This window comes from Zootoca vivipara, chromosome 1, assembly GCF_963506605.1.
Source record: "Zootoca vivipara chromosome 1, rZooViv1.1, whole genome shotgun sequence".
Classification (NCBI taxonomy): Eukaryota; Metazoa; Chordata; class Lepidosauria; order Squamata; family Lacertidae; genus Zootoca; species Zootoca vivipara.
Window position 1 is genome coordinate 50,018,202 of NC_083276.1, and position 27,460 is coordinate 50,045,661.

A 27,460-nucleotide genomic window follows, 5' to 3' on the forward strand; every position below is an offset into this window, starting at 1 on the left:
AAATGTGACCAGGTATTTATTTTTACGTCTTTTCCTGTACAATCTTCTTAACATTTATTGATTACCCAGATATTCACCAGATTCATTCCAATAATGATCCTATTAGGAGTCAGAAAGGTGAGACTCAAAGACAGGCTGCACTTCTAATGCCACCAAGCCAAGAGAAAACACACCAAAAAACAAGTCAGGATAAAACCTAAGGGTTACAATAGTGACTTGGTTACTAAGAATGAGAGTTACAGTGGTACCTCAGAAGTCGAACGGAATCTGTTCCGGAAGTCCATTCGACTTCCAAAATGTTTGGAAACCAAAACTCCTGCAGCCAATCAGAAGCTGTGGAAGCCGTGTCGGATGTTTGGGTTCCAAAGAACGTTCGTAAACCGGAACACTCACTTCCAGGTTTGCGATGTTCGGGAGCCAAAACATTCGATTCACAAGGCGTTTGGGATCCAAGGTACGACTGTACACCTTCCTCCATTGGGAATGCTATGTCTGTATGTTAAAATTGCCTGACTCTTTAAAAGTATGTTCGAAGGAAGATTTCTTTAGGTCTATATCCAGTTTGAAAGCTGGTGCAAAGTCTGTTCAGCTGAAGCACACGTTCAAGTTTTCTCTATGAAGCTGTAAGCATGTGGATGTATTAAAATTTCCCTTCAAGTATGGACGCTGCCTGGTGGTTTGCCATTATGGCTACTCATTGGCCCAGCCCTCTACCTTTCAGCACCATGGAGAGTTCTCTTCCTCTAGGGACAGAACTAAGTGGTGGAAGTATGCAGTGACTAGCCACGCACGCCCCAGCATGCACCAGTCCCTTCAGAGGTTATCACTAGTAGCTCAGGAGTAGCCAATGATGTTTTTGGACTACAACTCCCATTACCCTTGATCATTAGTCATACTGGTTGGTGCTGATGGGAGTTGTAGCTCAACAGCATCTGAATGGCATAGCACTGGCTACCTCTGTACTAACTGGCAAATTAGCCCACTCTTTCCTTAGATTAGAAAACTCTACTCATTACTATAATGTATCAATAATAGATAACGGGTGGCATCTCATTGTTGTACCTCAATGTGCAGATTTTCAAAAGAAATGCTCAGGAGGGATGGACCATAGCGTGTCTTTTACTGCTCAGACGCATGTTAGCACCTCAAATTCAGGGAGGTATACAACTTTAAACCTGGCTATGGGCAGCTTGTCACGTCAGAACCAAATGAGGCCAAAGATTTCAAAGCCACCTGCATCAAAGGGTGCATGCACACAATTTCCTTGTGCTACAAATCAATAAACAGTCCACAAAGCTCTTACCTCTCGGACATTTCTTGATCCAGATTCCCTGAAGGAAGGCTTGCATCGGAAATTTATCTGCAGATTTAACAGAAAGATGGGTGAAAAGCTTTTTTTTTAATTAAAAATAATAATAACGTAAAATGTGAAGCATTTCTGTCCTGTGAAGAATACATTATTTGACATTCCCTCTTTCCTCCCACTCATTCTTCTCAATGAATAATTGAGCATAGGCACATATGAGATTACTTTATATTGAGTCAAGCCATCAATTCATCTAGCTCAATACTATCTATTCTAACTGGCAGCAGCCCTGCAAGGCCTCTCACAGAGGCATTTCCCAGCCCTGCTGCTTGAAATCATTTAAGTGGAGATACCAGAGACTGAACCCAAGGCCAACTGAATGCAAAGCTATCGGCTTTGGCATCTCTAAATGCAAAAGTTATTTGCCTGCAGAGTCAAGAAGGAACAAAATATGACAGAGAGAGCTTGGTTCTTAGGAATTTCTCCTAGCAGGCATATAAGCGTTCATTGAAATTGGATCAGGCAGGAATGTTCCTTTTTTTAAAAAAGGAGGTTGATATCCCATCTCTCCAAGTACAGCACAAGAGCTTAACTAGATTTTACTCACTTTCTCTAGCTGTTCTATGCAGGGCGTGTGGACTACAATCTTGCAGGCAGCACACTTGCGCTTGGAGAGAGGTTTTTGCTGCAAGACAAGGAAGACAAGAAGTTTACATCATCTGCGAGTGACTGGCAAGCCTGCAACAAGCTCAACACCCAAATAACTGCTTGCGCAGAGAAGAAAACATATGGAACACACAAGCATTGGGTATGAATGCTGCAGGTAATGGCCTCCTCTTCGTTCTTCCATCCCAATATATGCACCAGGGGAGAGGATGGAGATGGAATGGATTGTGGCTGGAGTGCATTACCTCCCACTTTTGTTGGCCATAATGAAGCAAATGGAATCCAGGCACTGAAATATATTGACCGACTGATCACAGTCCCCGACCCGCAAAGCAAAGGGTGCCATCAAAGGGATAGCTGGAAATATGTATTTATTTCTATCGTTCTGTATACTTGAGGTGGATTCTCATTTTCCCCCAAAAGCCTTATAAATTAAAAACATAAAAACACCATGCAATCAGGGGGAGAATTACAAGCTAATTTAGATGAATTTGCATCAAGGAAATTTCTTCCAGCTCTACAAGATAAACATAAAGCCTGTGATTGCATTTCCTCCTGCTTTTCTTTATTTTTAAATCTTCCTGGAAAGCTTTTTCAGTGTGACTCATCCTATTGAGGCAGCCAAGAAAGCTACAGAGGCACAGTACAAAAAGTGTGGGGGTGATCCTGAAATCTAATACTAATAAGATACAGTGGCTAGAATGAATAAAACTCATTTAGGGCAGTTTGTAGAATTTGCTACTTTAAAAAAAAAAAGTTGGGAGGGCAAGGAAGGTCACCGAATGCTGAACAACAAGTATGCACAGATATGGAGTGTGTGGACATTCGGCAGAATAACCAACTTATCATCACAGAATAATAGAGGTGTAGAGTTAGAAGGGACTCCAAGGGTCCTCTTGTCCAACCCCCTGCAGAGCAGGAATATCAATTAAAGCATCCATGACTGATGGCCATCCAACATCTGCTTAAAGGAAGGAGTGCCCACCACCCCTTGTGAGAGTCTTACTGTCAGAAAGTTCTTCCTGATGTTTAGTTGGACTCTCCTTTCTTGTAACTCGAATCCACTGGTTTGGGTCCTACCCTCCAGATCGGGAGAAAACAAGATTGCTCCATCTTCCATTTGACATCTCTTCAGATATTTGAAGACAGCTACCAAACCTCCTCTCTATCTCCTCTTTTCCAGGATAACCATACCCAGTCTGGGTCCTTATGGGTGGTATTCAACTAGGTTTTACCCAGAATCAACCCACTTATTCATATTCATGAATTCCAATGGATCTACTCCCAGTAAAACTTAGTTGAATACCATCCTAAGGACACAAAGCGTGTACTCTGCCGCTGAACCATCGTTCTCTATTACACTTGAAGCTGCTTTGCACAGCATGACTAGTTTGCCCTTGCGCTGCTTTCCCTCAAACTGTTAAAAGAAGTCATGGGCGGGGGGGGGGGGGAGGCAGGAGAAATTATTTTGATCGGGGCCATGCAAGGAGCAAAGAGTTTAAGCCCTGCTTGGTGGTCCCAATCCAGTTCAGGCCCTCCACATGCAGGTTTTGTTTTTGTTGTTGGTTTTTTTTTAAGAGCTACAAAAGAACAACCTATGCAGCAAAGATCACATCTAGTTTGACCCAGAGGATGTTTCCTGACTGGCAGAAGTTCTCTGAGGTCTTGGCAGAGTTTCTTCCTAGTCCTTGTTTCAGAGACCCTTTTAAATGGAGTTCCCAAGGACCTTCTGCACAAAAAGCTCATGCTCCGCCACCAATACATTGCCCCACTTTTACTTAGACATTTTTGTAGAAATACGCTGTAAATGTGCAGGTTCTCTCTGTGCAACTAATAACACTTCACACACACACACACACACACACACACACACACACACACACACAATTCAAAACAATAAGCAGAAAGGTTTCTCATGTTCATACTTCCAGATTTTGTGCTAGACACCAAATCCCACAAATTATGCTAAGTATCCTTTAAAAATCACCAGGTGCCAATACCCACTGCACAAATAGAAGTGATGTGAAGGGTCACTTTCCCCCCCATACACCACCCTCATTTTCCTAAAGAAAAATATTTGCTCACATAACCTCTGCTTGATGGTGTTCTGGGATGTGCAATATAAGGCTTTTTTTTTGTTTCCTCCACTAGATGGTGGTGCAGACTCACACAAAAATCAAGTTTACAAGTTAGGGGCATCCTCTTGCCAAGACTTACCAGCATTTTTGCAACACAGTTTTGTTCCCCCACATAGCAGAAGTCCCCAGAGACATTGGTTTCAAACCAAATGTGCTCCCCGTAAACTGCAGCCTCCTGAAAGACACAAGTAATGTCATTCCACAGTACTGTTGCAGGGTCACACTCAGTTCAGAACCTGGCCACAATTCCATCCGGTCATTAGCTTCAGGGGAACTAACTTGACACTCCACTTCAGCCCCACAGATGAACTGAGTCAAAACTACACATTGCTTTAACCAAGCTTCTTTCTGGCAAGACTCCACACATGCTGCGGCATCATTCTGTTGCACATTCTGCTTCCCTGTTCCCACCAGTTATTTGCCACTGACCTAAAGCAGGCACAAGGAAAGGATTTGGTTCAGCCTACAAGCACAGCATACCAATGGCTCTGGCCAACGGGAAGCATAGAATGGCCAAATACTTTGGATATGGGGACTTGCCAACATGGCAGGAAGTAAACAAATTTCAACACGTGGCTCCCATTTGACCTTCACGGGTTAGCTTTGAGTTCATCCACATGCTGCCAGTTGATTGCTGTAAGGCAGAGCACAACCAGAGCTACAGGAACCATCCTTTGGAAACTCAGGTACTATCACTCCAGAGAAACGCACTACTTGTTTCCTGTCTTTCTCCCATGGAACTCAAGGTGATACTTCTACGGTTCCGTGCCATCTCCCATATAGGCACTGACCAGACCTGCTTGGCTTCAGCAAGGCTGATGCATCAAGTGACTCGACTTCAGACTACCCTTGTTCCAGAAAGTGTGTGGATTTGTACTGGGCAAAACCTACGCAGCCAAGCCAATGGGAAAGAACCCGTCCATTATCTTTCCCCGCCCCCAAAGGGAGAAGGTAGAACTTACGCCCCAGTCGACAGTACTGCGGATCTCCCTGTCTGAATCGCTTCTCAGGGCTAGTGGGGGGGTTGGCTGGGCTACCAGGTGCTGGAGACCAGACTTGGCAATAGCTTTTCTGAAAGACAGGAAGAAGATTGTCCATAAAAACACCTGGAATCATATTAATCGTTATTATTCCTAAATGCAGCATTTGCAAGCCTTCTGGGAGAAAAGGATGCTAAAAAGAAGGGCATTCCATGTGTTAATATCAATCCCAAAAAGCTGCCCAAAATGAGGCAGAACTTATCAGAAATCACAGAGCAGCTAATACTTACCCAACTCAGCAGTAGGCAGTGAGTTTCATTTTCTACCTTGTGGCAGTGAAAAACAGACTATTCTTCATAACCACTTTAAGTTATGCCACACAGCAACTACTAATAAATGCCAAGTTACTGGCATGCTGAAATTCACCATGTGGATTGGGCATTTTTTACCATGCCACTGCAAACACAAGTCATGAAGGTGGTTTAGTTAAAAAAATCCAAGTGGCAGTTGAATGAAAACTATTGCCATGAATCCTTCCTCCTAAAGGGGTGTGTGTGTAGAATATTCCATGAGCAGATCACTATTCCATGAGCAGATCACTAGTGGTATGAAGACTAATACCACAATAACACAGGCTTGTGAGACTCCTGGGAAGATGAAACAGAGCCCAGGTTTCCTGCTGCTTCTGAAGCAAAACATTCCAAGGCTAATTGGGGTGAGAGTAGGAGAAGCAGCTGGGAATCTCAGAGTTTTAGAGCACATATTTAAGATCACACATGTGTTTTACTCTAGATTAATTTATCAAGGACAAATCATATTCGTGTTTTTTTGTCTTCCTCATAGTATGTGTGTGTGTGTGCACGCACACACACACACACACTTTTATCCCATCCTTCTTCCAAGTAACTCAAAGGCTTTTACCCTCAAAAACTCTCGGATGCAGGTGAGGCTGAGAACACACAAATGGCCTGAGTTACCCCAGTCAACTTTGTAGCTAAGCAGGGATGTGAATCCACCTAAGTCAAACATGATAGCACTACACCACACACAATCAATCTTACAGTCATAAAGGCCCTTTAAAACTATTATTATTATTATTATTATTATTATTATTATTATTATTATTTTCAATCTTTGGCACTTCTGAATGCTTTTCCTTCTCTCTCTCTGTGTGTGTGCGCGCGTGCTGTGAAATTGTGTAAAGTGACATTAAAACCATACATGAAATCTTTTGTGTGCATCTTAATACATTAATTGGTCAGAGTTGCTGCTCGTTTCATACAAAGACCTTTTACAGGAATCTGGCTTCTCCATCATTCAAACACCACATCCAATTGGCAATTCTTGCCCAAGGTAAAAGGCGACCTGCAATACCAAACAGACTTCGTGGGAAGATGCAGGAAAACAGCCAGCTCTTTGATGGAAGAGCACCCTCAAGGACCACATGAAGGATCCCTTTTTCATGACCGATCCCTTATTCAACCACATTATGCCACTATTGGGGGTGGGGGAACAGGAAGCAGGGAGGGAAGAGTCACGGCAGCCAGGAGACCAATGCAGTGCATAGGTTTAAAATGTCACACTTGGAAACTCCCATTTTCAAATCCCTGCTTGGCTATGATGCTTACTGGGTGTCCTTGGGTGACTCACTTTCTCTCAGCCGAATGAACTCAGAATTTCTTGGAGGAAGAGCCAGACAGAAGTGCAACTGGCAGAAATGGGGGGGGGGGACACTCACTGCACCTGTCCTGTTCTCAGAAAGACACAGCTCAAGCGTGCTTCTTTCATAACTGATCAATCCGCAAGAAAGCACTGTGGTTGTGCGTCAGAGCTGTGCTGCTCCTCTCCCCTCCAATGAGCTTGTACCCCAATGTGCTTAGTACCCCTGATAAAGCCATACATACGGCAGTAGGGCTCTGCAACCTTCAGGGGAGTTGCTGCCGCAGCCATTGTAGACAGGATCCATTCCAAGGCATTTATGGGTAGTCAACGCCAGCCAACTGGTCCCAAGAGGAACCTTCCACCTCCTGGCAGCCCTTCGCGTCCTGCATGACTGGAGCAAAGCACCTGGCTTGAGGGTTTCACTTGAGCGCCGCCTCTGGCTCAAGCATCTGTAGCTGCCTTGTAGCCCGTAGGCTGCTCTGCTGTGCACAAACTCTGCTGGGAGGAGGTGGGAGGACCTGCGGCGCAAGTAATGAGGGTCTCGCAGGAGAAACCTCAGGTCGGCAGGGTGCTGTGTGGCAGGACCGGGACACCGCGAAAGCTCGGCTTGCAGCTCTTTCCTCTCCTGCTCTGTTCTCAGGCCAGACCCTTCAGAGCCTGAAGAGGCAGCTTCCTCACTCCAGTCGCTCTCCTCAAGCCCCTCCTTGGGGGACTCTGAGCTGGAGCTCTCAGTGCAAGGCGACTGCCTCCTTTCTTCCGCCTCATACACCTGGATGAGGCTGGCCAGCAGCAAGGAGGGCCCTATGAGATGAGTATCTATGGTGTGTACTCGCCCCCCGCGCTTCTTCTGGACGGAAAACCGAGGACTCAGGCGAGGGGTCGTGGTGCTGGATCGCCTCCTGCTGGAACTCGCCCTGTGTTTGTGCCGGGAGCCCAAGCAAGACAGCCCGTGCAGCTGAGAGCAGGATTTGCGGCGGTGTTGCGCTAGGGTGGCAGAGGGCTGGCCCACCACAGAGCGCCGCCTTGCTTTGCTGGCTGGCAGGGCCACCACACTGGTGCGTCGGGGCCCTAGTGCTGCAGGCTTCTTCCTGAAGTGCCTTTTGAAAAAGGATTCCATAGCAAATGGGGGCTGTTGACAAAGAAACCAGGTGTTTTAAATGAGGACTCACCCTCCCTCCCAACTACCTAGCCTGACCTTCAAGATCTAAATGAAGAAATCATGGGGCACCCCAGACCCCAAGCACTACTTGGACACCAGACCAGACCCGACCCTCAAAGCTCCAGCCAATTCTTTTTGGCCATAACCAGTCCTGTGTCAGCTTCTTACGCCCAAACAACAAGCCATCTAGAACCCTCTCACTCAGTGGAGCCAAGTCCCCCAAAATATCCAATTCACCACACAGCACTAAGGGAAGAGGAAGGGGGAGAAAGAGAAAGAGTTTCACTTATGGGGAGATTACCGAGTCAGAAAACTTGTACAGTCGTACCTCGGGTTGCGTATGCTTCGGGTTGCGTACTTTTCGGGATACGTACTTGGCGGACCCGGAAGCGTTTACTTCCGGGTTCGCCGCGTGCGCATGTGCAGAAGTGTTCTGCGCAGTTTGCGCATGCGCAGAAGCGCGCTTCCGTGGTTGTTTGGGTTATGTACTTTTCGGGTTACGTACCGCACCCCGGAACGAATCAGGTACGTAACCCGAGGCACCACTGTACTGGTGTTATTGTTAGTTGTGGCCAATCTGAATGTGGAAAATGCAAGAACTGAAAATGGTGCCGAAATGGCTACCATGTGGCACTTGGTAATTCCCAACACAAACTCTGTGGCACATGGGTGAAATCTAAGTGTCAGCAAGTCAATGGTTCATACTAAAATTATATGCTTTGGCTCCATGGACTTTTCCTGCATCTGCTGTATCCCACAACAAGCAGCAAGCATTTATATAAAGGCACCACCACTTGTATATAAACATGCAAAAAAATAGGAAGCAGCTAACCTTAAATGATGTGTCAAGGATAAAAGCTGCTCAGGCTACTTTTGCTCTATTTTAAAACAGCCTGAGCCTGAGTGCAAACAAAATGCACGTTGGTTCAATCTGCTTCCTGCTTGTCAACTGTACACAGAAGATCAAAACTGGAAGAACAGAACATTTTCCATTTCGTGCAATCTAAAGCTCAGTTTAGAAAATTTTGTCCAATAAAAAAACAGTCAGAAGCAGACTAATGAGACAAAAGATAACAAAAGGCGGGTCTGTGAAGCAATAGCAGAGCTCTACTGATGGCTAATAATGGAACAACAGGAATTCTTTTTCTTTTAACTACTTGCCAGCACTCACTGATCGGGTGAATAGATGCTCAATGAATAACTGATCAGAGTTCTAAAATACAATTGTACCCAAGGTCTCTTATCTTCCTATACAGTATCTGCAACAAGCACTCTGTTCAATCACAAGTGTAAAACGCATTTTAGGTCCCTGTTAGTCATTCTCTCTATATGATGCGAGTAAACTTTAAAAAGATTGCTTTTTCAAGCAACAGTAATTCTTAATAGTCAAAAGTATCCAAATCTCACTGCAAGGCTCAGCAACCATTCCAATCTGCAACTGTATATTCATACGTTTTGTGCAGAGCAAAAATGACTCATGCTTCTTGGTTTAATCTATAGCTCTTAGTTTTGATAGGATATCAAGAGAAAGTAATCTGATGATATCTAGGTATCCCACACACCTGCCATGAGGCCAAAACTTTTCAGAAGTCTGTTAAAATTGGGCAGGCAGATTATGTGGCAGTTACCCTGCATTAGCATTTCTTTCAAGCAGTCACTTTCCACAGCAAGTAATTAGGGATTCCTTTAACTTTGCATTTAGCTCCTACATACAGCAACGAAAATGTTTTTGTCACTCAAATCTGGGCAGCCGAATTTGTGCATTATACAATTTGTTTGCTAATTCTACTATAAATATGAGGCATTTCCTAAGAGCTGCCCCTTGCACATGCTACAAAAAGTTGAGAAAGAAGCAATGGAAAACTTCTCTTGCCTTGACATTTGCTCATGGCACTAAATAACAGTCCTCTATTACTCTTGCATTATTTGTATAGTGAAACCACTTATACACAACGTGCCCTTTCAGCTGTCATTGTTCCTTAAGGCTGAGAACACAGCAAAGCATGTGATGAGACTCCTAAGGTAAAGGACTTCTAAATGGTAAAGTCCAGTCAAATTCGACTATAGGGTGCAGCGCTCATCTCCGCTTTCAGGCCAAGGGAGCCGGCGTTTGTCCATAGACAGCTTTCCAGGTCATGTGGCCACCATAACGAGTGCCAGAGCGCACAGAAACTCCGTTTACCTTCCCAACACAGCAGTACCTATTTATCTACTCGCTTGGATATGCTTTCGAACTGCTAGGTTGGCAGGAAGACTACTATGACAGGCTGCTGTGCCATAATGTCCCTGTTCTTGCTGCTTCACATTTAAAAGTTACAAGGGGGAATCCTTGCTTCTCTCCCAGATTTTGAAACTTTGGCAGAACAAAGCACTCTCCCTTAGCCTGTAGAATTCAGCCCAGATTTGAAGGAAATATAATGCTTTTACACTCAGCAGTAAGGAGTAAAGCTAAAACTACACAATCTTTATTGGGAATAAATGCTGGCGTTTTGTTCTTCAAATCTATTCAATTCAGTTCAGTTCAATGGAATGTATTGTAAAGTAATTGTGAATAGGATTGCTACCTTAAATATATATTTAAACTTGTTAATTTTAAAAAAATCAGCTTCACAGCCAGGGTTCATTTTGCCCTCCGCCCCCCCCGCCCCTCGTACAGCAAACACATGTGCATTAACTTTCCCAAACACCTGAGTAATACTTGTCCCTTTGATTCTCAAGAGAACGTTATGGGTATTGGTGGTTTAAAGTGAATTTCTCGTTTCTTGACATAAGTCAGGAAAAGGAACCATATGGTCCCGTTTGACTACACTCGTTACCCACCAACTATGGAGCCCCTCCCCAACCTGGTGCCCTCCAGCTGTTTTGGACTACAACTCCCATCTACCCCAGCTGCACTGGTGGAACTTGTAGTCCAAAGTATCTGGAGGGCTGGTTGGGCAAGGCTGTGCTATGGTGAGTCAACTTCTCAGGCAATGTCACTTGCCAATTTCTAGCATGCCCTGCATAGCATATCCAGACTCAGATTTCTAGGATTTGGAAATCACCTTAGAATGAGTGTGTTTATTTAAAAGAAAGTTCCAATTGTTTAATTATTCACTTCCAAGCAAGAATGCTTAGTATTACAGTTACAGCATTTAGAATTTGGCCCTAATCCTATGGAATACTGCAAACAGGGGAGGAAATTCTAACCTCTTGCTACCCAGTGTCAGTTACTCAGCAAGCAGGGTTGTCACAAATTACTTGCCAACAGCTACTAAACCAGGCATCCCCAAACTTCGGCCCTCCAGATGTTTTGGACTACAATTCCCATCTTCCCCGACCACTGGTCCTGTTAGCTAGGGATCATGGGAGTTGTAGGCCAAAACATCTGGAGGGCCGCAGTTTGGGGGTGCCTGTACTAAACCCTTCTTCATGCTCATTTTGCTACCACCTTTTCCTAGTCTTGCTCCTATGCTTTTAGCAGCAGCTGAGATGAAGAAATTAAGAAAGTGACGCATTTCCACATCACTTTTTCTCTTGCTGTGATGCTTTATCTGTGTGTCAGGTTGCTTTTAAAGCAGCAGAATCAGAAAGAGCAATGGCTGCAGCCCAAGGACCACAAGAAATGCAAACAGGTAAGTGATAAGACTGGGAGAAAATGAATGGGTGGCTCATTCTGTCCCTCCTTCTGTGCACAGCACAGAAACCAAGTGGGCTGCCAGAGGAGGGCAGTCCCCTCCTTTCACATCCAGGACAGAAATGCAGTAATCTTCTTGTCCCTCCTCTGCCAGCCTCCAGCACAACAGGATAGTAATGATTTGTTTTGGGGTTTGGTGGGCCTATTTACAAAGCTGCCTAACACTATCCTTTCACTCCAGCAAACTGAATGTTACTGAAGATTCCCAAGTCAAAACATACACTGAAGATCAGTAAGAGACCATGCGGGGATAATTAATTCTCAGTTTTAGAGCCTGTGCACTGTGCAGTATGACCAAAAGTAGACCATAAGGGAAGTTATGTCCCACTGAATTTGGCGAGATTTGCTCCTGAACAATTGGTACGAGTGCACAGAAACATATTCCTTGTGTGAATAAAAGTTTTCCTGGACTTCAGTCTGTTTGTGACAGTACAGCATGTGCTGGTATCCTGTCAGACATTTGAAATACTCATTATGGCATAAGCTTTTGTGTGCTTCATCCTGCAGTTGACAGAGTGGGCTCTAGTAGTCCATGAAAGTTTACACCACAATAAATCTGTTAGTCTTTAACGTAGCATAAGACTTAGTAAACTTATGTAGGTTTTGCTGCAACAGCCTAAAACGTTGCTAAAAGCTGAGTTTCGGAACAAATCTGTTGTTCTAGCATATTGTTTGGCTTTAAGTTCATAAGTTTATTGTTTTAGTGATGTCTTCCATCTGAGGTTGACCAAAAATACGGGCTGATTTCCTTGAGCTGGCCATCCAAGACTGCAGTGGGCATCACATACAGCTCAATAAAGGCAATTCCTGAGGAAGCTGGTGAGAGTTTGGTCGAAAAACTAGCTTTAAAATGCTGTGTTCTCAAGCGTGGATACCAAGGGGAAAATTTGGTGTTTCTTATTAGTTGCAGGTCCTTTGAGTCAATCGCCAAGGTTAAAGCAGAGCTCAGTTCTGGAAAATAATAATAGACTGAAACATCTTGATAAGCTGCTTTCCAGAGAAGAGCTGCTGATATTCCTGATGGTAGAGAGTATAGCTTCTGGAGGGGGGATATTTTGCAGGGTTTCCAAAACCTTATTGGCGTGTGAATCAGTGCCACAGATTTCAATGCAATGGCAAAAAGCATTTGAGCAAGCACTTTGTTATCTTTAGGGCAGGTTCCATCAGCTGCCCTCTTTTACTGTAACTGAACTTAATCAATGCACCTATGGTTTGTGTGCTTTGACTTGCACTGCCTCCATACGACACTTTCCAAGAGAAGCCTTCGCTAAAGGGTAGATCCAGGTATCTAAATGAACGAGTCTGCTCTATAGTTTTCTGATCTAAATACCACCAATAATCTTGGTCTTAATTTATAGATAGGATTTCCTGTTTACTGTATGTGCTGAACACCTCCACGAGATTTCTGAGGCCCAATCAAGAAAGAGGGAAGCACTAAAACCATATGTATCAAGACTGGAGATCTTTCTGTTCATAATTACTGGAGCGGGGGGGGGGGTTGCATTGGCTAAATATGACACCAAATCATTACTATAAAAGTTAAAAATAGTGGGAGCCAGAATGCAAACTTGCTTCATTCCTCTCGAAGTCTTAAAAGCATCGGTCATACCATCATTTAAACCTACTCTGACCCTCCTTTCTGTGTTACTGTATAGTTCTTGGATCAATAGCAGAAGTCTGCAGCCAACGTTGGCAAATTGAAATTTCTCCTACAGCCTATTTCAATTAAGAGTCGAATGCAGCAGAAAGATCAATCTCAATGTATATTTCCTTACAATATGGTTCAGAGTAAAGCACTGATCAATTGCACTGTGTCTTCCTCTGAACCCTGCTTATTCTTCATGAATAATGTTGTTACTTTGCAACCAGTCTGACAATTTTTGAAGGAGATACCGGGAATATACCTTTGCAGAGATGTCTAACAAGCTAATTGGCTGATAGTTTGTTGAGCATTCCGACCTCCTTTTCTTGTAAATCGGGAAACTGATAGTCAATTTCCACCCAGAGGGCATTTGGCCAATGTTATTTATAGTGGTAAATAAGCCAGTCAGGATAGGCACCCACCATTCTGCATATTCCTTATAGAGCTCAGGTGGAAGCTTTTATCTTCTCCAGGAGCTTTATTTTATTTCAAGCAGGAAACCGGGCCTTTATCTTATTATAGGAGGCTGGTTGTCATATTCAGGTAGGTTTGAGAAATCCTTACACACTGCTGGTAAATGTGATTGCCCAGATTGCCCACCAAATACGTTGGGAGAAATATTTAACCCAATCAGAGGCAGGAATCGAGGATTTCTGTAGTGATCTCACTTCATCTAAACCCCATAACTTGTCTTCCTTCTGCTACATTACTGCTAGTCCCAATTCCTGCCTTTCCTTTGTAATATTCATGACACACACACACCTCCTTCCTATCTCTTTGGTAAACAGACTAGGACTATACTCATATAACAGCTGTCAAATGAGGACACCCCTGTAGCCAGTGGGGCAAACTGATGCACCACCTCCCCTCTCAAGCTGTGTTCCCCCACTCTCTGGATTTGGGGGAAATTGTGTTTGTGTGTGACATGACAGCCTCCCTTTTAAGAATGATAGCTTGCTTCTAGAACAGGAGCAATTTATGAATACAACCTCTGAAAAATTCAGTGAACAAGTCAGGACAAGTGCGCAACAAAAGCCTCATCTGGGAGAGCCCCCCAAATTCTGCTCACTCAAGACTTTCCCTGACTGAGGGTGGGTTTTTCATTATCACAATCGTCCTGTAATCACTTAAGCGATTCTGTACTGATTCTTGAAGAGTTAAATATTAGAACTTTGTATTTATTATGGGCTAGTCTACCTCAGATTCTCCTTTTGCTCTGCTGTTCAGTTTATCGGTAAGTTGTGTTCTCTAGTCAGACAGCAATAAGGAAGCATGCCTGCAGTAAAAAGTAAGAATTTGTTTATTCTGCAGTTATTATGATGAGCACAGGAGGACTGGGTGCTCATTGCTGAAAAGGTGAACTGTGAACCTACCATTGAGAAAGTTCACATGTATACAAAGTATTTTTATAAGTTTATAAAATGACATCTACAATGTAGTATGGTAAATATTTTACAAAGTTAAGGACTCTATCTCACTGACTTCAACAAAAAAGTTCTGCATATTTTTCTCAGCATCACTCTCCCTAAATGCTTGACTATGGTTGCATTGTAACACACTCTTACTTTGCTTTTAAACCTGTTTTTGTTTCTTGTTTGTATTGGTGTTGCAATACAATATTAAAATTTTTTTTGAGATACCTCCTCACTCCACACTAATTTTTAATCTCTAAATTACAGCATAAACTAATTTGTTTGCTTTACACCTTTTGGTATCCCCCTTGTTCACTGTATCCCTAACATCCTGGGAAAACAAAACATATGCCTGTCATTTAATTCCTGGTGTTCATACTAAATTTTCTGTTAACTTGCATAATTAGCTATGTAAAGGTCAGGTTAGCAAACTCCCTGTATTAACTTACATAACACTCCCCTTTAGGAATGGGGCTGCCCCACCTACAGAGCTGAGTGAAGAGATCTTACATAAACCAACCTGACTTTCATGTTGAACCTCAACATGAGTTTCAAACCTCCTATCAGGCTGGCAAAAGAATTCATTTAACAATCAAAACTTTTTAATGAACAAAACCCGTACTACGTTTTGCCAAAGTGAACGATATAATAATCTAGTGTTTGTGTGATGAGAATGAAAAGCTTTAGGTAGAATTAAACAACATGTTATGGTGATTGTCCTGTCACGGTAAGCATTGCAGCTTGCTAGGTAGAACGATCCCCACAGGGTGTTCTCCCGACCCCCCCCCCCCGAGCCAATTCTGGGGAGCGTTGGGGGAGGAGAGGAGAGGGGTGGAATGACAATGACAGCTCCCTTTCTCAAGCTCTGGGAGGAAGACCTTTCATTGCCTACAGACAGCCACCCAATCTTAAACAACTCCTCACCCACAATAATACAACCACCAGACTTAACATGGACACTGGTACCAGAGCCTGCAATAAACCCAGATGCCAACTTTGCTGCCACATACACTTGGACAACATCATTACTGGCCCCAACAACATCCAACATACCATCTCAGGACTATTTAATTGCTCATCTTCTAACATTGTGTATGCCATCAAATGCCAACAGTGCCCTTCAGCTCTCTATATTGGACAAACAGGCCAAACCCTACGCCAAGGGATAAATGGACATAAATCTGACATCAGGAACCACAAGACAGAAAAACCAGTAGGAGAACACTTCAATCTCCCAGGACATTCTATACAAGATCTCAAAGCAGCTGTTTTATTACAGAAAAATTTCAGGAACAGACTGGAAAGAGAAGTTGCTGAATTGGAACTCATTACCAAGCTTAAAACCATGGAGCCACCTGGGATGAACAAAGACATAGGATTCTTATCTCATTATGCATGATCAAGCTTTCTTTAGCGCCTCAGCCCTTGCTTTTCCCCCGCAGGACCAATTGCAGTCATCAGCAGTCGTTAACAGCCATCTACAGGTTTACCACTCCCATCAGCCCATCACCCATTCCCACCCACCCCCACCACCCTCTGTATATACATAAGGGTCTGACTCTTCTGTTTCAAGTGTATCTGAAGAAGTGTGCATGCACACGAAAGCTCATACCAAAATAAAAACTTAGTTATTTTTTATTATTAATCATTATGTTTATGGATTGCCTGTCCTCAAACAGATACCATTGCAACGTACAATGAATAATAAGCAACAAAATTACATCTGTAACTAAAACATATTCAAAACTAAAATATCCACAAAGCAACAAACTACACAGCTGGTGCTGCATATCTAATTGAAAATGGCCTACTGCATTTACTGAGAGCTGCTAATGCATGCTGAATCTTTGCAGCAGAATAAGAACATTTGTTGTTCTATCATTTTTGAGTACTGTATCTGAATATGCTGCATAAAGAAGTCTTACAGAATTTATTTCTGATATCCTTAAAGTCTGGGGTGGGAAGGGGAGGGGGAAGAGAGAGCAACACACAACATGCCCACACAGTTTCTCTAATGGCCCTGATTCTCAGTGCATTCGGAGCATAAGCGCTTTCACTAGCAAAGCCTGGGCCTTTGATCTGCTAATGATCTGTAATCAGGGTTGTGATAAGCTTAACTTAATGGGGCATGTTTTCCTTTCAAAAGGCAGCTGAAACTCCAGCTTAATAACCAAGCTGGGTCAAGTCACACAAAGCACGTTCCTTCCTCTCAGACTTCTCTAGCAGAAAGTGTGGGTGCCAAGATCAAGTTCCACACATTTCACTACATCTTGCCTTATTCCTTAGAGAGCTAAACAGAGCAAGGAGAGTTCGGTGCAAAGGGCTGTCAACTGAGATATCCCCAAATCCAAGGAGAGTGCCATCTTATTGTCCTGCACTGTCTCCCCTGCATACAACAGGCTTGGCAATCCCCAGCCACAACTCCCAACTCAGGAATCCTGCAAGTCACCAGGCAGTTGACTACAAAGGCTCCAACCATCAGTGCCTCCTGTGCGTCTTTTGGTGTGTAGAATGGTGTGTAGAATGTGGGTATTCCTGTGGCCCTCGCTTTGCCACTTACCCCTAGAGTAAGACACAAAGCCTGCTGTATTAAATGCAGCTAGCTTGGGATTGGTTTACTTGCCACACAGGTTAAGAGAGGTCACAGGAATGTCCATTTCTCTCCCTTCCAAAAGGCAACAGACTGCAAAGAGAGCATATTGCAGGAAGGGCAGACCCTGAAGCCTGCCAAATGGGGTTTTTCCTATAACATCAGCTACTAGCATCCCCAGGATCAGGAAACTGCTAGAAGTACAAGCGCTATTAATAATCCCCACTGTTGACACAGGGACCTCGTGGGCCCTGCTCACTATCGCTTTGCCATCAGAACGCTAAAAACAGGCAGCCGCAGAGGCTTGGGAAGCTTGGCCGGGGATTCCGCTACAACTCCGGTGCGGCTCACATGCCAGAGCTTTCCTTCAGCTCGTGTTTCCTTACTCCCACACCCTCCTGACATCCCAAGCTGCATTTTCTCATATACGAAGCTGCCTTTGCCTCCCCTCTCGATCCTCTTTCCATTCTAGCTGGGCTGTTGCATTTCCTGATCTGCAGCGGCTGCACCACACAGCACTCGACCATGCTGAGCTCGTCGAAGACATGCGGAAAGGAGGAGGGCTTTCCTTGCTATGATAGTTGCCAGGGCCTATGCTCCGCTAGATGCAGCGCACCAGATTAGATGGGCCATTTGTGGTTGAGCAGCATGACCGAAAGCCACCGTGGCTTGAGAAGAAGGAGAGTGTGCATTTCTCACAGGGTCTTCCCCTGACTCAACAGAGTTAGCTGGCCAGGCCCAGTTCCCCCTTTCATTTCCCAGTACACATGGCATATGAATCATACACCACATGCACCCACCTGGCACCAGATACATGCAGGGGATGATCCTTGAGATGCAAAGCCTCTTGAATCATCTTAGGCACTCAAGTTCTCAGTTATCGGAGAGGGATACTCAACATTTGCCTGAACAGAAGTTCTTTCTCTCTCCCCCACCAACTGCCTTTTAACCAGAAAGGATGTGCTTGTTAAGCTGCCAAGAACTCTGAAGTACACAGGCAGTTATCACAGAAGCCTCCGCAGTTTGAGTGCCTGGCCTTCAGAGCCAAGCTTGCACGTACATAACAGCCTTGTGGGGCGAGAGAACCAAGCTGGCTGTGCGCGAGCAGCAGCCAAGTCTTATTTTAGGGCTCACTGAAGAACCACAACCAAGTGCCAAGGCCTGCTCGAGGAGCAGGTGTGTCTGCTCACACTCAGACTTGCTACTGAGGAAAGCAGCATTGGCAATAAATGGGACAACAGAAGCATTTTAACCACAGCCAACTGCCTCTACCAATGGAGGATTTCTGTTCTCTTCTGCAGCTAAACAAGACTTGCCCTTGTGGCAGGGACTGGCTGGACAATGAGACTGGATACTGAGGAGTGGGCACCAAGAGAACTGGGGTTGGAGACTGTCTTGGAAGACGGGATCAGTGGTCTAGGGGAGCCTGTAACAGCTGGAAGATGAGAGCCTGAGGCAGAAGAAGCTGCAGGATTGGAGAGTGAAGAACAAGTGCAGGAGGGAGAGGTCAGGCTGGTGTAGAGAAAAAGGCTTCCACACCTCCTCCTCCTCCTGCCCCCACCTCTCCTGCAGCACTGTCTCCCAGGATCAGAGGTGAGAGGAGCAGAAGTAGGTTACATGCAGGTAGAATCTTCGCCTGCCTGTGTGCAGTTCAGGTGGGGGAGATACATAAGCTGAGGTCGGGGCAGGACCTCTCTGTTGCAGCAACTGCCTCATCAAGTGTACACCTAGAAGTACCGGTAGCTGAGAGACAGAGGAATGACGGACATGACTTTTCCAAAACTGGGAGTGTACTTTTGACAATAAAGAGACAATTGCTCACACTGGACATTCCTTGCCTGACGGCACCGTGACACCTGGCCAGGCCAGGGTAGTCACAGAAATAATTCTCCAGTTACATGTGCAGGTCTCTTGGAATGAATGTGCAAGCAGCCTCTATGCCAGAGGGGGGGAACCTACATGCTGAATAGGTCTGATGGAAGTTGGAGGCCAACCAAGTCTGCAGGGTCACAGGCTCTCCATCCCTGCTCTATGTGTTTAGTTCTTGGAATAACTACCTTACACACTGAAACCATCATGGCCCCTTCCTCCAAAGACTCTGGATACTGTACTTTTGTGAAAAGGCTCAGAAATCACGAACCCTCATCACAAAATGATAATGCCTGGGCTGAGCACCATTATGACCATTAAATGAATTTGAAACTGGTTTAAATTTGATGTGCAGGCACACTTAACTCACACGTGTCCTAACAAAGTCCTAAAGTACTTATGGAGTGCATCAACATGAAGAGGTCAGTGAGGAAAGCTCTACAGTAAGGATCAAAGAACACTGCCAACTTATTAGCAAATATTCCTTTTCTTATTATTTCAGCATTGAGAACCCACAAAGAATCAGCTCATATCCCCCCCCAAAAACACACAGAGCAACTCCATCCAACCACATCAGGAGTAACCTTTGTTCCTCTAGAAACCCTCTGAATGGACAAAGAAATTCCATTATTTTCTTTTGGTCTGTGTCTTTCAAAGTATAAATCTATAAACATATGGCACAACAATGGAGCAAACTGCCTAGGCAGGCTGTGGAATCTTTTCTTGCATTCGCCCCCCCCCCCGGTGAAATGATGGATATCCATCTATCTCTACTGGGTACAGAAAAACATATCTGATAGTCTGACTAGATGCCTTTCTGGGGATCTTCCAACCCTGTGGGTTTGATCGGACAAGCCCATTTGTAAGCCTGTGTAACTAACAAAAACAAATAATACAGAGAAGGTTTATTAACTGAGATGGGTGGGTTAACAAGGCGACCCAAAAGAGAGACATTGACCTTATTCTGAAATACCATAACTCCCCCTTACCTTTCCTTCTTCGTACCTGAAGGAGTGACAGAATTTCTGGACTTGCAGACTTTTGATAAGGCAGTGGAAATATTTTGCAGCCTTCCTGTTTTACACTTAGGTTTATTTATACCCCAGACTCCTATCATAAAGCTTAGAGCAACCTTCTCCAAACTGGTGCCCTCCAAAATATTTAAATCATACCTCTCGTCAAGCCAAGCCAGCATGGCCGATAGTCAGGAATGCTGAGAAGTGGAGGCCTGATTTGAACAGTTTACAAGAGGCTACCAACCATCTCCCTTCCCAAGCTCTGTTCAGGACACAGCCAGCTATCAAATATGACAGGGCAGGGGAGCATAATCCATAAAGCTATTTCATTTCTGTCTTGCCAAGCAGAATGCCATAATCCAGCCTTCACTAAAATACGTGTGTGTGTGTGTGTGTGTGTGTGTGTGTGTGTGTGTGTGTGTGAAATTACCAACTCCCCTGTCCAATAAAAGTTCTGTACTTCTGAAATTTAATGTAGAACCACTCTGCAAGTTGAAGCCATCAGATAATACTATAATACTACCTCAAAAAGTTGCAGATAGTTCTTCTTAATATCATTTTGTGTTTGCTGGCTCCAGTCTGCCCAGTAACCATAGCTCTTCAATCTTAATGTTACACTGATGCTAATATGCTTTTGCCCAGGATGCAGAACCAGACACAGAAGGTCACAGCAGGCAAGGGATGGCAGACTCCTGGTTCCACAGCTTCGTTCCTTATCCGTGTATCAAGCCTAATGCGCAGCAGCAGGATATATAGTCTTACTACTTAGTTACCCAAATCTGGCAGAAAGGCAGACATTCTTCACATTCACGCACACGCAAACATCACATAGATAACCATCTAGACTAGGGAAAACATGCCGTAAAATGCATTCACTGCCATGTTTAAACAATGCTATTTACACTAAAATAAACTGTTAGAAGGCTGCACTCCAAGCAGAAGAGACAAGCAAAGCAATGCTGCATACTGTGTTCATGGAAAATGGGCATTTGTGGGCTGAACTGGACCTGCTACTCACCAGGGCCCAGCCCTGCATCCTGTTTTAAATGGCAGGAAGGAACATGAGAAGCAATAAAGAAGGAGTTGCTCTCAACACATCCAGATAGGAAATAGGAAATGCTAAGTAACTATAGCCCAGCGCCCCATATCTGCAACAAGATGGAAGGTCAAATGGTGCAACTTTCATATTTAGTTCACAGGAACATAGGAAATCTGCCTTAGTCAGAACATTGGTCCATCTAAGCCAGGCATCCCCAAACTTCGGCTCTCCAGATGTTTTGGACTACAATTCCCATCATCCCTGACCACTGGTCCTGTTAGCTAGGGATCATGGGAGTTGTAGGCCAAAACATCTGGAGGGCCGCAGTTTGGGGATGCCTGATCTAAGCTCACTGCTGCCTACATCAACTGGCAGCAGAAGCAGCTCCTCTCTGGGGTTTCAGATAGTATTCTCTCCCCATCATGCTTGGAGATGCCAGGGATTGAACCTGGGTCTTCTGCATGCCAGTCTGCTTCTGAATAACAGTTGCTAGAGCTGCAGGAAGCGAGAGCACTCTTGCACTCAGGGTCCTGCTAATGGGCTTCCCAAAGGCATCTGGCTGGACTAGATGGCCCATTGGCCTGTTCTTTTATGTTACCACTCTGCTACAGTCCTTCCCCGTTAATTCTCATTAAAAACTTCTGATATGCCCAAATGGCTGAAGTGATGCATACCAAGCTGAAATGACGGAAAGTGTGCGTGTGTGCGTTTTGTAAATATATTCCTCCAACCGTAGCAGTGCAATCCCCATTTGCCTTGGGGGTTTTTTTTGGGGGGGGAGTGCAAAAGGTGCTAGAAATCTTCAATCCTCCATACAAACACACGCAGCCACCCACTTTCCAAAGCGACCGGCCACAACACTGGGTGCGCTAAAAGCAGAAACATGATCTCCCTTCAGCACCCGCCTCTCCATATACTGGTATTTTGTAGCTTGATTGCATTGCAGCCCCAATTGCCTGCTTCTTCAGCATCATTTAAAGATGGTCTGCTTCACAAACACAAGTTAGGTCATCATTAAGTCAATTAGTTTTGGCTGGATTATAAATTATTTATTTTATTTACTTAAAAATATACAATCCGCTCTTTCCCTGTTTAGGGAAGTTTTTTAAATGTTTGAAGTTTTATTCTGTTTTTAATGTTCTGTTGAAAGCTGCCCAAAGTGGCTGGGAAAACCCAGCTAGATGGATACGGTAGAAATAATATATTATTATTATTATTATTATTATTATTATTATTATTATTATTTCTTAAATCATAACAAGCCAGCTTATCTGACTGGCTTTGTGAAAACCTCATTGTTTATTAAATTTGCAGGAAGGAGTTAGATTTTTAAAGAGTGGTGCCAAAATAGCAGCTGATGAGGGCTGTGAATAGCAGTAAAACAGCTCAATGAAAGAACAAGAATCTTCCCCGTCCAGCTTTTCACCCCAAAATCTGAAGTGAAAAACATAGTTTCTCAGCACCATTTAACATGTACCTCAACTCTCAAGAACTGAACAGAGAGACCCTGCTATTCCCAAGGTCCTAAAGGGATGGCACAGAGTTCTTTGTGATATTTTTTAAAGTAAATAATTACATGCCTCCTTTTAGGGCATATCCCTCAAAAGACAAAATATAACTTGAGATATATCTGAATGATAGAAAACATAAGAATCCAAAACTGTAAGGGAATAATAAAGGAATGTGTGGTGTTCTCAACCCTTAACTGCCCACTTGTGTTTGATGTACATCCTCAACGTACATTATTATGACATTTCCCTTGCCAGAAGTATTAGCCTACTAAACTTTAAACTGGAACTATGGTAACATATTTTATAGTGCCCCCTCCCACCTTGACATTCAGACATATGTTGTTGTTTTTTGGTTCAAAACCAAAAGGTCATCACAGAAATGTCAAGCATTGCAGTCATAAAAGAAATCCAGCCTGCCCAAGAGGAAAGAGACCTCTCCCTTTGGGCTGACGTGTTTTCAAATTATGTAAAAATAGAGCTGTTCCATGCTTTAATATTACCATCTCTTTCAAATATGCAATAAGTAAATTTATACATGTATGAGTGCCTGGGCACATCTGCTCCTCAACTGTGAAGCCTTGACAGCTGGTTGGAACAAAACGTTATTATGGAGCCTGACCAACCTTGTGCAGAAAAATAATTAAGCGATCGAGAATACAGATATTGGCTATTCTAGGTTCTTAGGCTAGGTCAAGTGCTGTGAAAACCCAATCACCTGTCGACTAGGAAGGTGAATGGCATTATTAGTTTATCTAGTAAAAATGTCAGCAGTTGGGGTTCCTAAACACCTTGCTCTTTGTTTGGTCAGCAGGTACCCCGTTGGTCTAGTCCAGACATCCCCAAACTTCGGCCCTCCAGATGTTTTGGACTACAATTCCCATCTTCCCCGACCACTGGTCCTGTTAGCTAGGGATCATGGGAGTTGTAGGCCAAAACATCTGGAGGGCAGAGTTTGGGGATGCCTTTCCTACAGCATGTGTACATGTTTATGGTAGCCATATAGGGGCCATTTTAAGTCCCTCCACATGTTGGCTTCCACCATTTAGAAAGCGACAGCTCAACGTTCAGAACAGACCATTTTCGCCACTATTCTATACCTTCAGGTTTGCTGTGGCATGGAGGAAAGTCACTTCATCCAAGCCATGGAGAGCACGGCATGACACAAACCATTTGCCACTCTACATATAGATTGCCAGATGGCATACTTTAAAAAGGGTATAGTTTGGAACTACTTCTTGTATAACATCTTCACATTTCACCATAGCACACGGTACCTTGAGAAGATGAAAGCATTCTTAAGATACCTAAAGCCCAGTCTGGAAAATTTCAGGCGTAATGTTAAAAGGCAGAAGGCAGCCTTGAAAACTATGGGTACAGTGCTAAATAGTTTGGCTACAAGGAAGTTAACCTATGGGAGCTCCGCTTTGGGAATACAGAACCCTTGTCTCACACAAGTAAATTTAGACGAGCTTTGCCAGAGGGACTTGCTCTTTACAACTGGTCTGTGTAAGGAAAGCAGCTGTTGGTTCACAAATCCCTTGACAGAACAGAAGATGGGGAGGAATTTTTTAAAGAGTTTCTTTCATATTTTTTTTCCAGCATAGAATCTGAACAGGGGGAAAACAAGGCCCTGCTGCAGTCCCAGGCCTGTGATCTACTGATAAAAAGAAAAAGCCACCACTGTGTATCCTGTGATTGGGGGCAGAGACTCAGATGCAAACTCTGAAAAAACTGCTGAGGACCCTGCTCAATAAACCAAACAGGACCTCTGATACCCTCTTGCCAACCTGCATCATTCAGCAGACTAATGCCCAGTAAGGCTGCATTAACCAGACAAGCCTGTTCTATTACTACTGCTGCAGCTGTCCTCACCATCTCATCCACTTGCCAGTCACACTACCATCTGGTTCACGAGACTTTTTTTTTTTTAAGATGGTGAAGATCTTATGGGTGACTTAACATTCGGTCCTCATTTCTTTGCAGTGAGATGTCTGTATGAATCAACCCCCACCGCGAGCACTAAAAAATTGCTAAGGTACAGCACAATGCCAGTTTAATGGTTTTCTCCTAACCAGATAACTCAGGTTCTTCAACATGGATGCAGGTGCATACAAACACCTCATGGGTGAAAATAAAAACCCAAGGGGTAAACGCAAAAGCACACTGCCCTGTGCTAACTTCTGTTTCCCCACCTTGTGAAACCAAGCTCAGCACATCCCAACATATTAAAGGCAACCTTTGAAGGCTACACGACATCCAAACGCAACTAGTAAATTGGCCTCAAGTTTGTTACAATAAAATAAAAATGAAGTCACTTTGCACCTCCAGCCTCAGGAAACTCTCTCTCTTTCAAGGCCAGGTTCATAACAAAGCAGAGAGAAGACGGAAAACTCTCCCCCCAAGCTGGAAACAAAGGGGGCCCTAACTGCAAATCCCCTCAAACCTATGGTTACAAACGACAAAAGAACTGACCTACATTAACACTCCCTCCGGAAGCTTCTGAAGCTACTGTTGAGCAGCTTCCAACAATGTTTAACCCACCCGGCAAAGGATCTCATCCTGTTCTCCTGCCATGGCTAAATTCTCTTGCAATGTCTCCAGAGTCAAAGGGTGAGGCTATTTCACACAGAGATCCAGCATTTCCCTTCCCGCTCTCAAAACCGCCTCACTTCCTCACCCTGAATGGCAAACCCTAAGCAGAGAACGGTTAAACACGGGGTGGGGGAGGAAGAGGAGGGGACGGGCAGAGCCTTTGTGACCTGATCCGAAGCTGAAGGGAGAATTCTTGCAGGTGAAGAGGAGCCTGGGCAGCAGCTGCAGGAGGAAGAGAGGCTGCCAGCCCTGAAGAGATTCAGTCCTAGTTTGGAGAGAGAGGTCTCTGTTTATCCCACTGCCTCCTCCCCATGCTGCAAATCATGACAGCCCTTTTTAAAATAACCAACAGGCACTTCCTCCTACGGCAGCTATGGGGGCGGCTACCTCTAAGGGGGCGGGGATGAAATGAGTGAGTGAGTGAGTGAGACACAAACACAAACACACTTACTGACCCCAGCTAAGTTCAGCGTTCAGGCAGTCCTTGCAGAATATGAAACACACAACAGAGCTATATTACTCAGGGGCCAACTAGCAACTTTTTATTTTATTAATTCTATCTTAAAACACAACATGTCAGTGGTGGATGGCAAGAGAGCATGCAAACAATTCTAACTTCACACACACACTTTTGATTCAGAAGTATTTTATTGGCCAAACTTTTTAAAAGCATTGCATACACATCCCTTAAAGGGGACTCAAGAGAATCCTGATCTCTTGAGAAGACACCTGCATTGACCCACTTCTGCTTCAGTACAATTGCATTGACCCACTTTTGCAACTGCAAAAGGTCACTTTCTTCATTGCTTCATTTCCTTCCCATCCAGTCGTTTCTCTGCTTAAAGAGACCTTGCACTCAGTCATAAGCTTTGCTTATCAGTGACATATCTATCAAATAGTGCAGACAACCATATTGGCCCATTAGGAAAACACCTTAGTTTTATTACTTGGTTCTAATGGGGGTACTGTGCCACTGCTACTGCTTCAATTACCTGAGTGAAGAGTGACAAGCAGCCCCACCCACGGTAGTCAAAGCAAAGTGCCATTGAATGATATCCTACTCCATGATGACAACAAAAAATATTTCCCCGAGTGACTTCCCGTGCAAGCTGCGAACAGCTATTGCACTTGATACAACTCCTTTAAGTTGAGCCCTTGATATCTTCTCACATGCAATGTACATACAGATGGAACCGCAGATGGAAGGGAAGCTGATAAATTTTACAGAGGTAGATTTGCATTTCTGCTTCCTCAGCACAAATATGCACATTTTCCAGGTCTCATTTTGCACAATGTTTGTGCTATACTGCCTCTTAAACGTGGACAATGGAATTATGGGAAAGGAGCCAAGAAGAATCTTACGAGTCACACCTTTACTTTGTGAAAGTGAAAGATGTGAAACACACATGCGGGCATTAAATCAATAAGATAGTTTATTTTTGCTACAATTAATTTGTTAATAAGCTGGACACATTTTTAAAACATGTAGATGAAAGCAGCTTTCAACAAGCTTTAGTTTTCCTTTTGCCCCCCCCCCAACAAAAAGGAGATCCATCAAAGTTCACTACAATCTTCCTCTTAACTAAATAAAATACATATTACAGGATCATCATACAGGAATACATTTTAATATTTAATGAAGATAATGCTTTCTTCTCCACTGTGTAACAGAGGAATAATATGTAATTTGGAAAGCAGCCTAAAATGGCAGACTAACCAAATATGGTTAACCACAATGCTGAGCACTCTAATTTTTAAAATCATTCATACTGGAACATGCAAATATTAAGATACTTAACTGACTGCTATTTTCAGCCCTTGCAAGAGAGAGTAACTGGGGGTGGGGGGGGGGTGGAGCTCTTTAGCTCATGCTGGAAGTGTGCTGGCTATGCTACTTTATACCAGCATTTCCCGTAACAAAAACAAAATAAAAATGTCAACTGCTACAAAATGTTGCAGTATACTGAGGAAGGTAAATTGTACCCCTCCCTAGTTCCGCAAAAATAGAGTCCCACCTAACATGAGTAATCCTGTTCAGGGTTCCAGAAAGGCATTCCTCAAAGCAGGAAACCCACCCCCAACCCCAACCCCTCTCCCCCAATTCCTATTTTTCTTTTCCAAGTGACACTGAACATTATGTGGCTATTGAACACGCTCCATCCCCACTGAGATATTTGTGGGGTAAGAAAGAGCCTATGCAAA

General features: G+C 44.0%; 1 protein-coding gene across 10 annotated transcripts in view; it reads right to left on the minus strand.

Moving 5' to 3' along the window:
• DGKZ (diacylglycerol kinase zeta) overlaps positions 1-27,460 on the minus strand; it is a 142,893-nt gene that overhangs the window by 38,649 nt on the left and 76,784 nt on the right. For 6 of the 10 annotated variants that reach the window (XM_035115432.2, XM_035115448.2, XM_035115456.2 and 3 more), the window contains 4 exons: positions 5,073-5,181; positions 4,190-4,285; positions 1,914-1,991; positions 1,304-1,360 (listed from right to left, as the gene is read on the minus strand). In XM_035115432.2, the coding sequence (XP_034971323.2) occupies positions 1,304-1,360; positions 1,914-1,991; positions 4,190-4,285; positions 5,073-5,181 (340 nt within the window). Of the gene's footprint in view, positions 1-1,303; positions 1,361-1,913; positions 1,992-4,189; positions 4,286-5,072; positions 5,182-6,994; positions 16,148-25,425; positions 27,320-27,460 lie in introns of those variants that run through there. The other 4 variants (XM_035115409.2, XR_009557589.1, XM_035115471.2 and 1 more) reach the window with 4 other exon arrangements.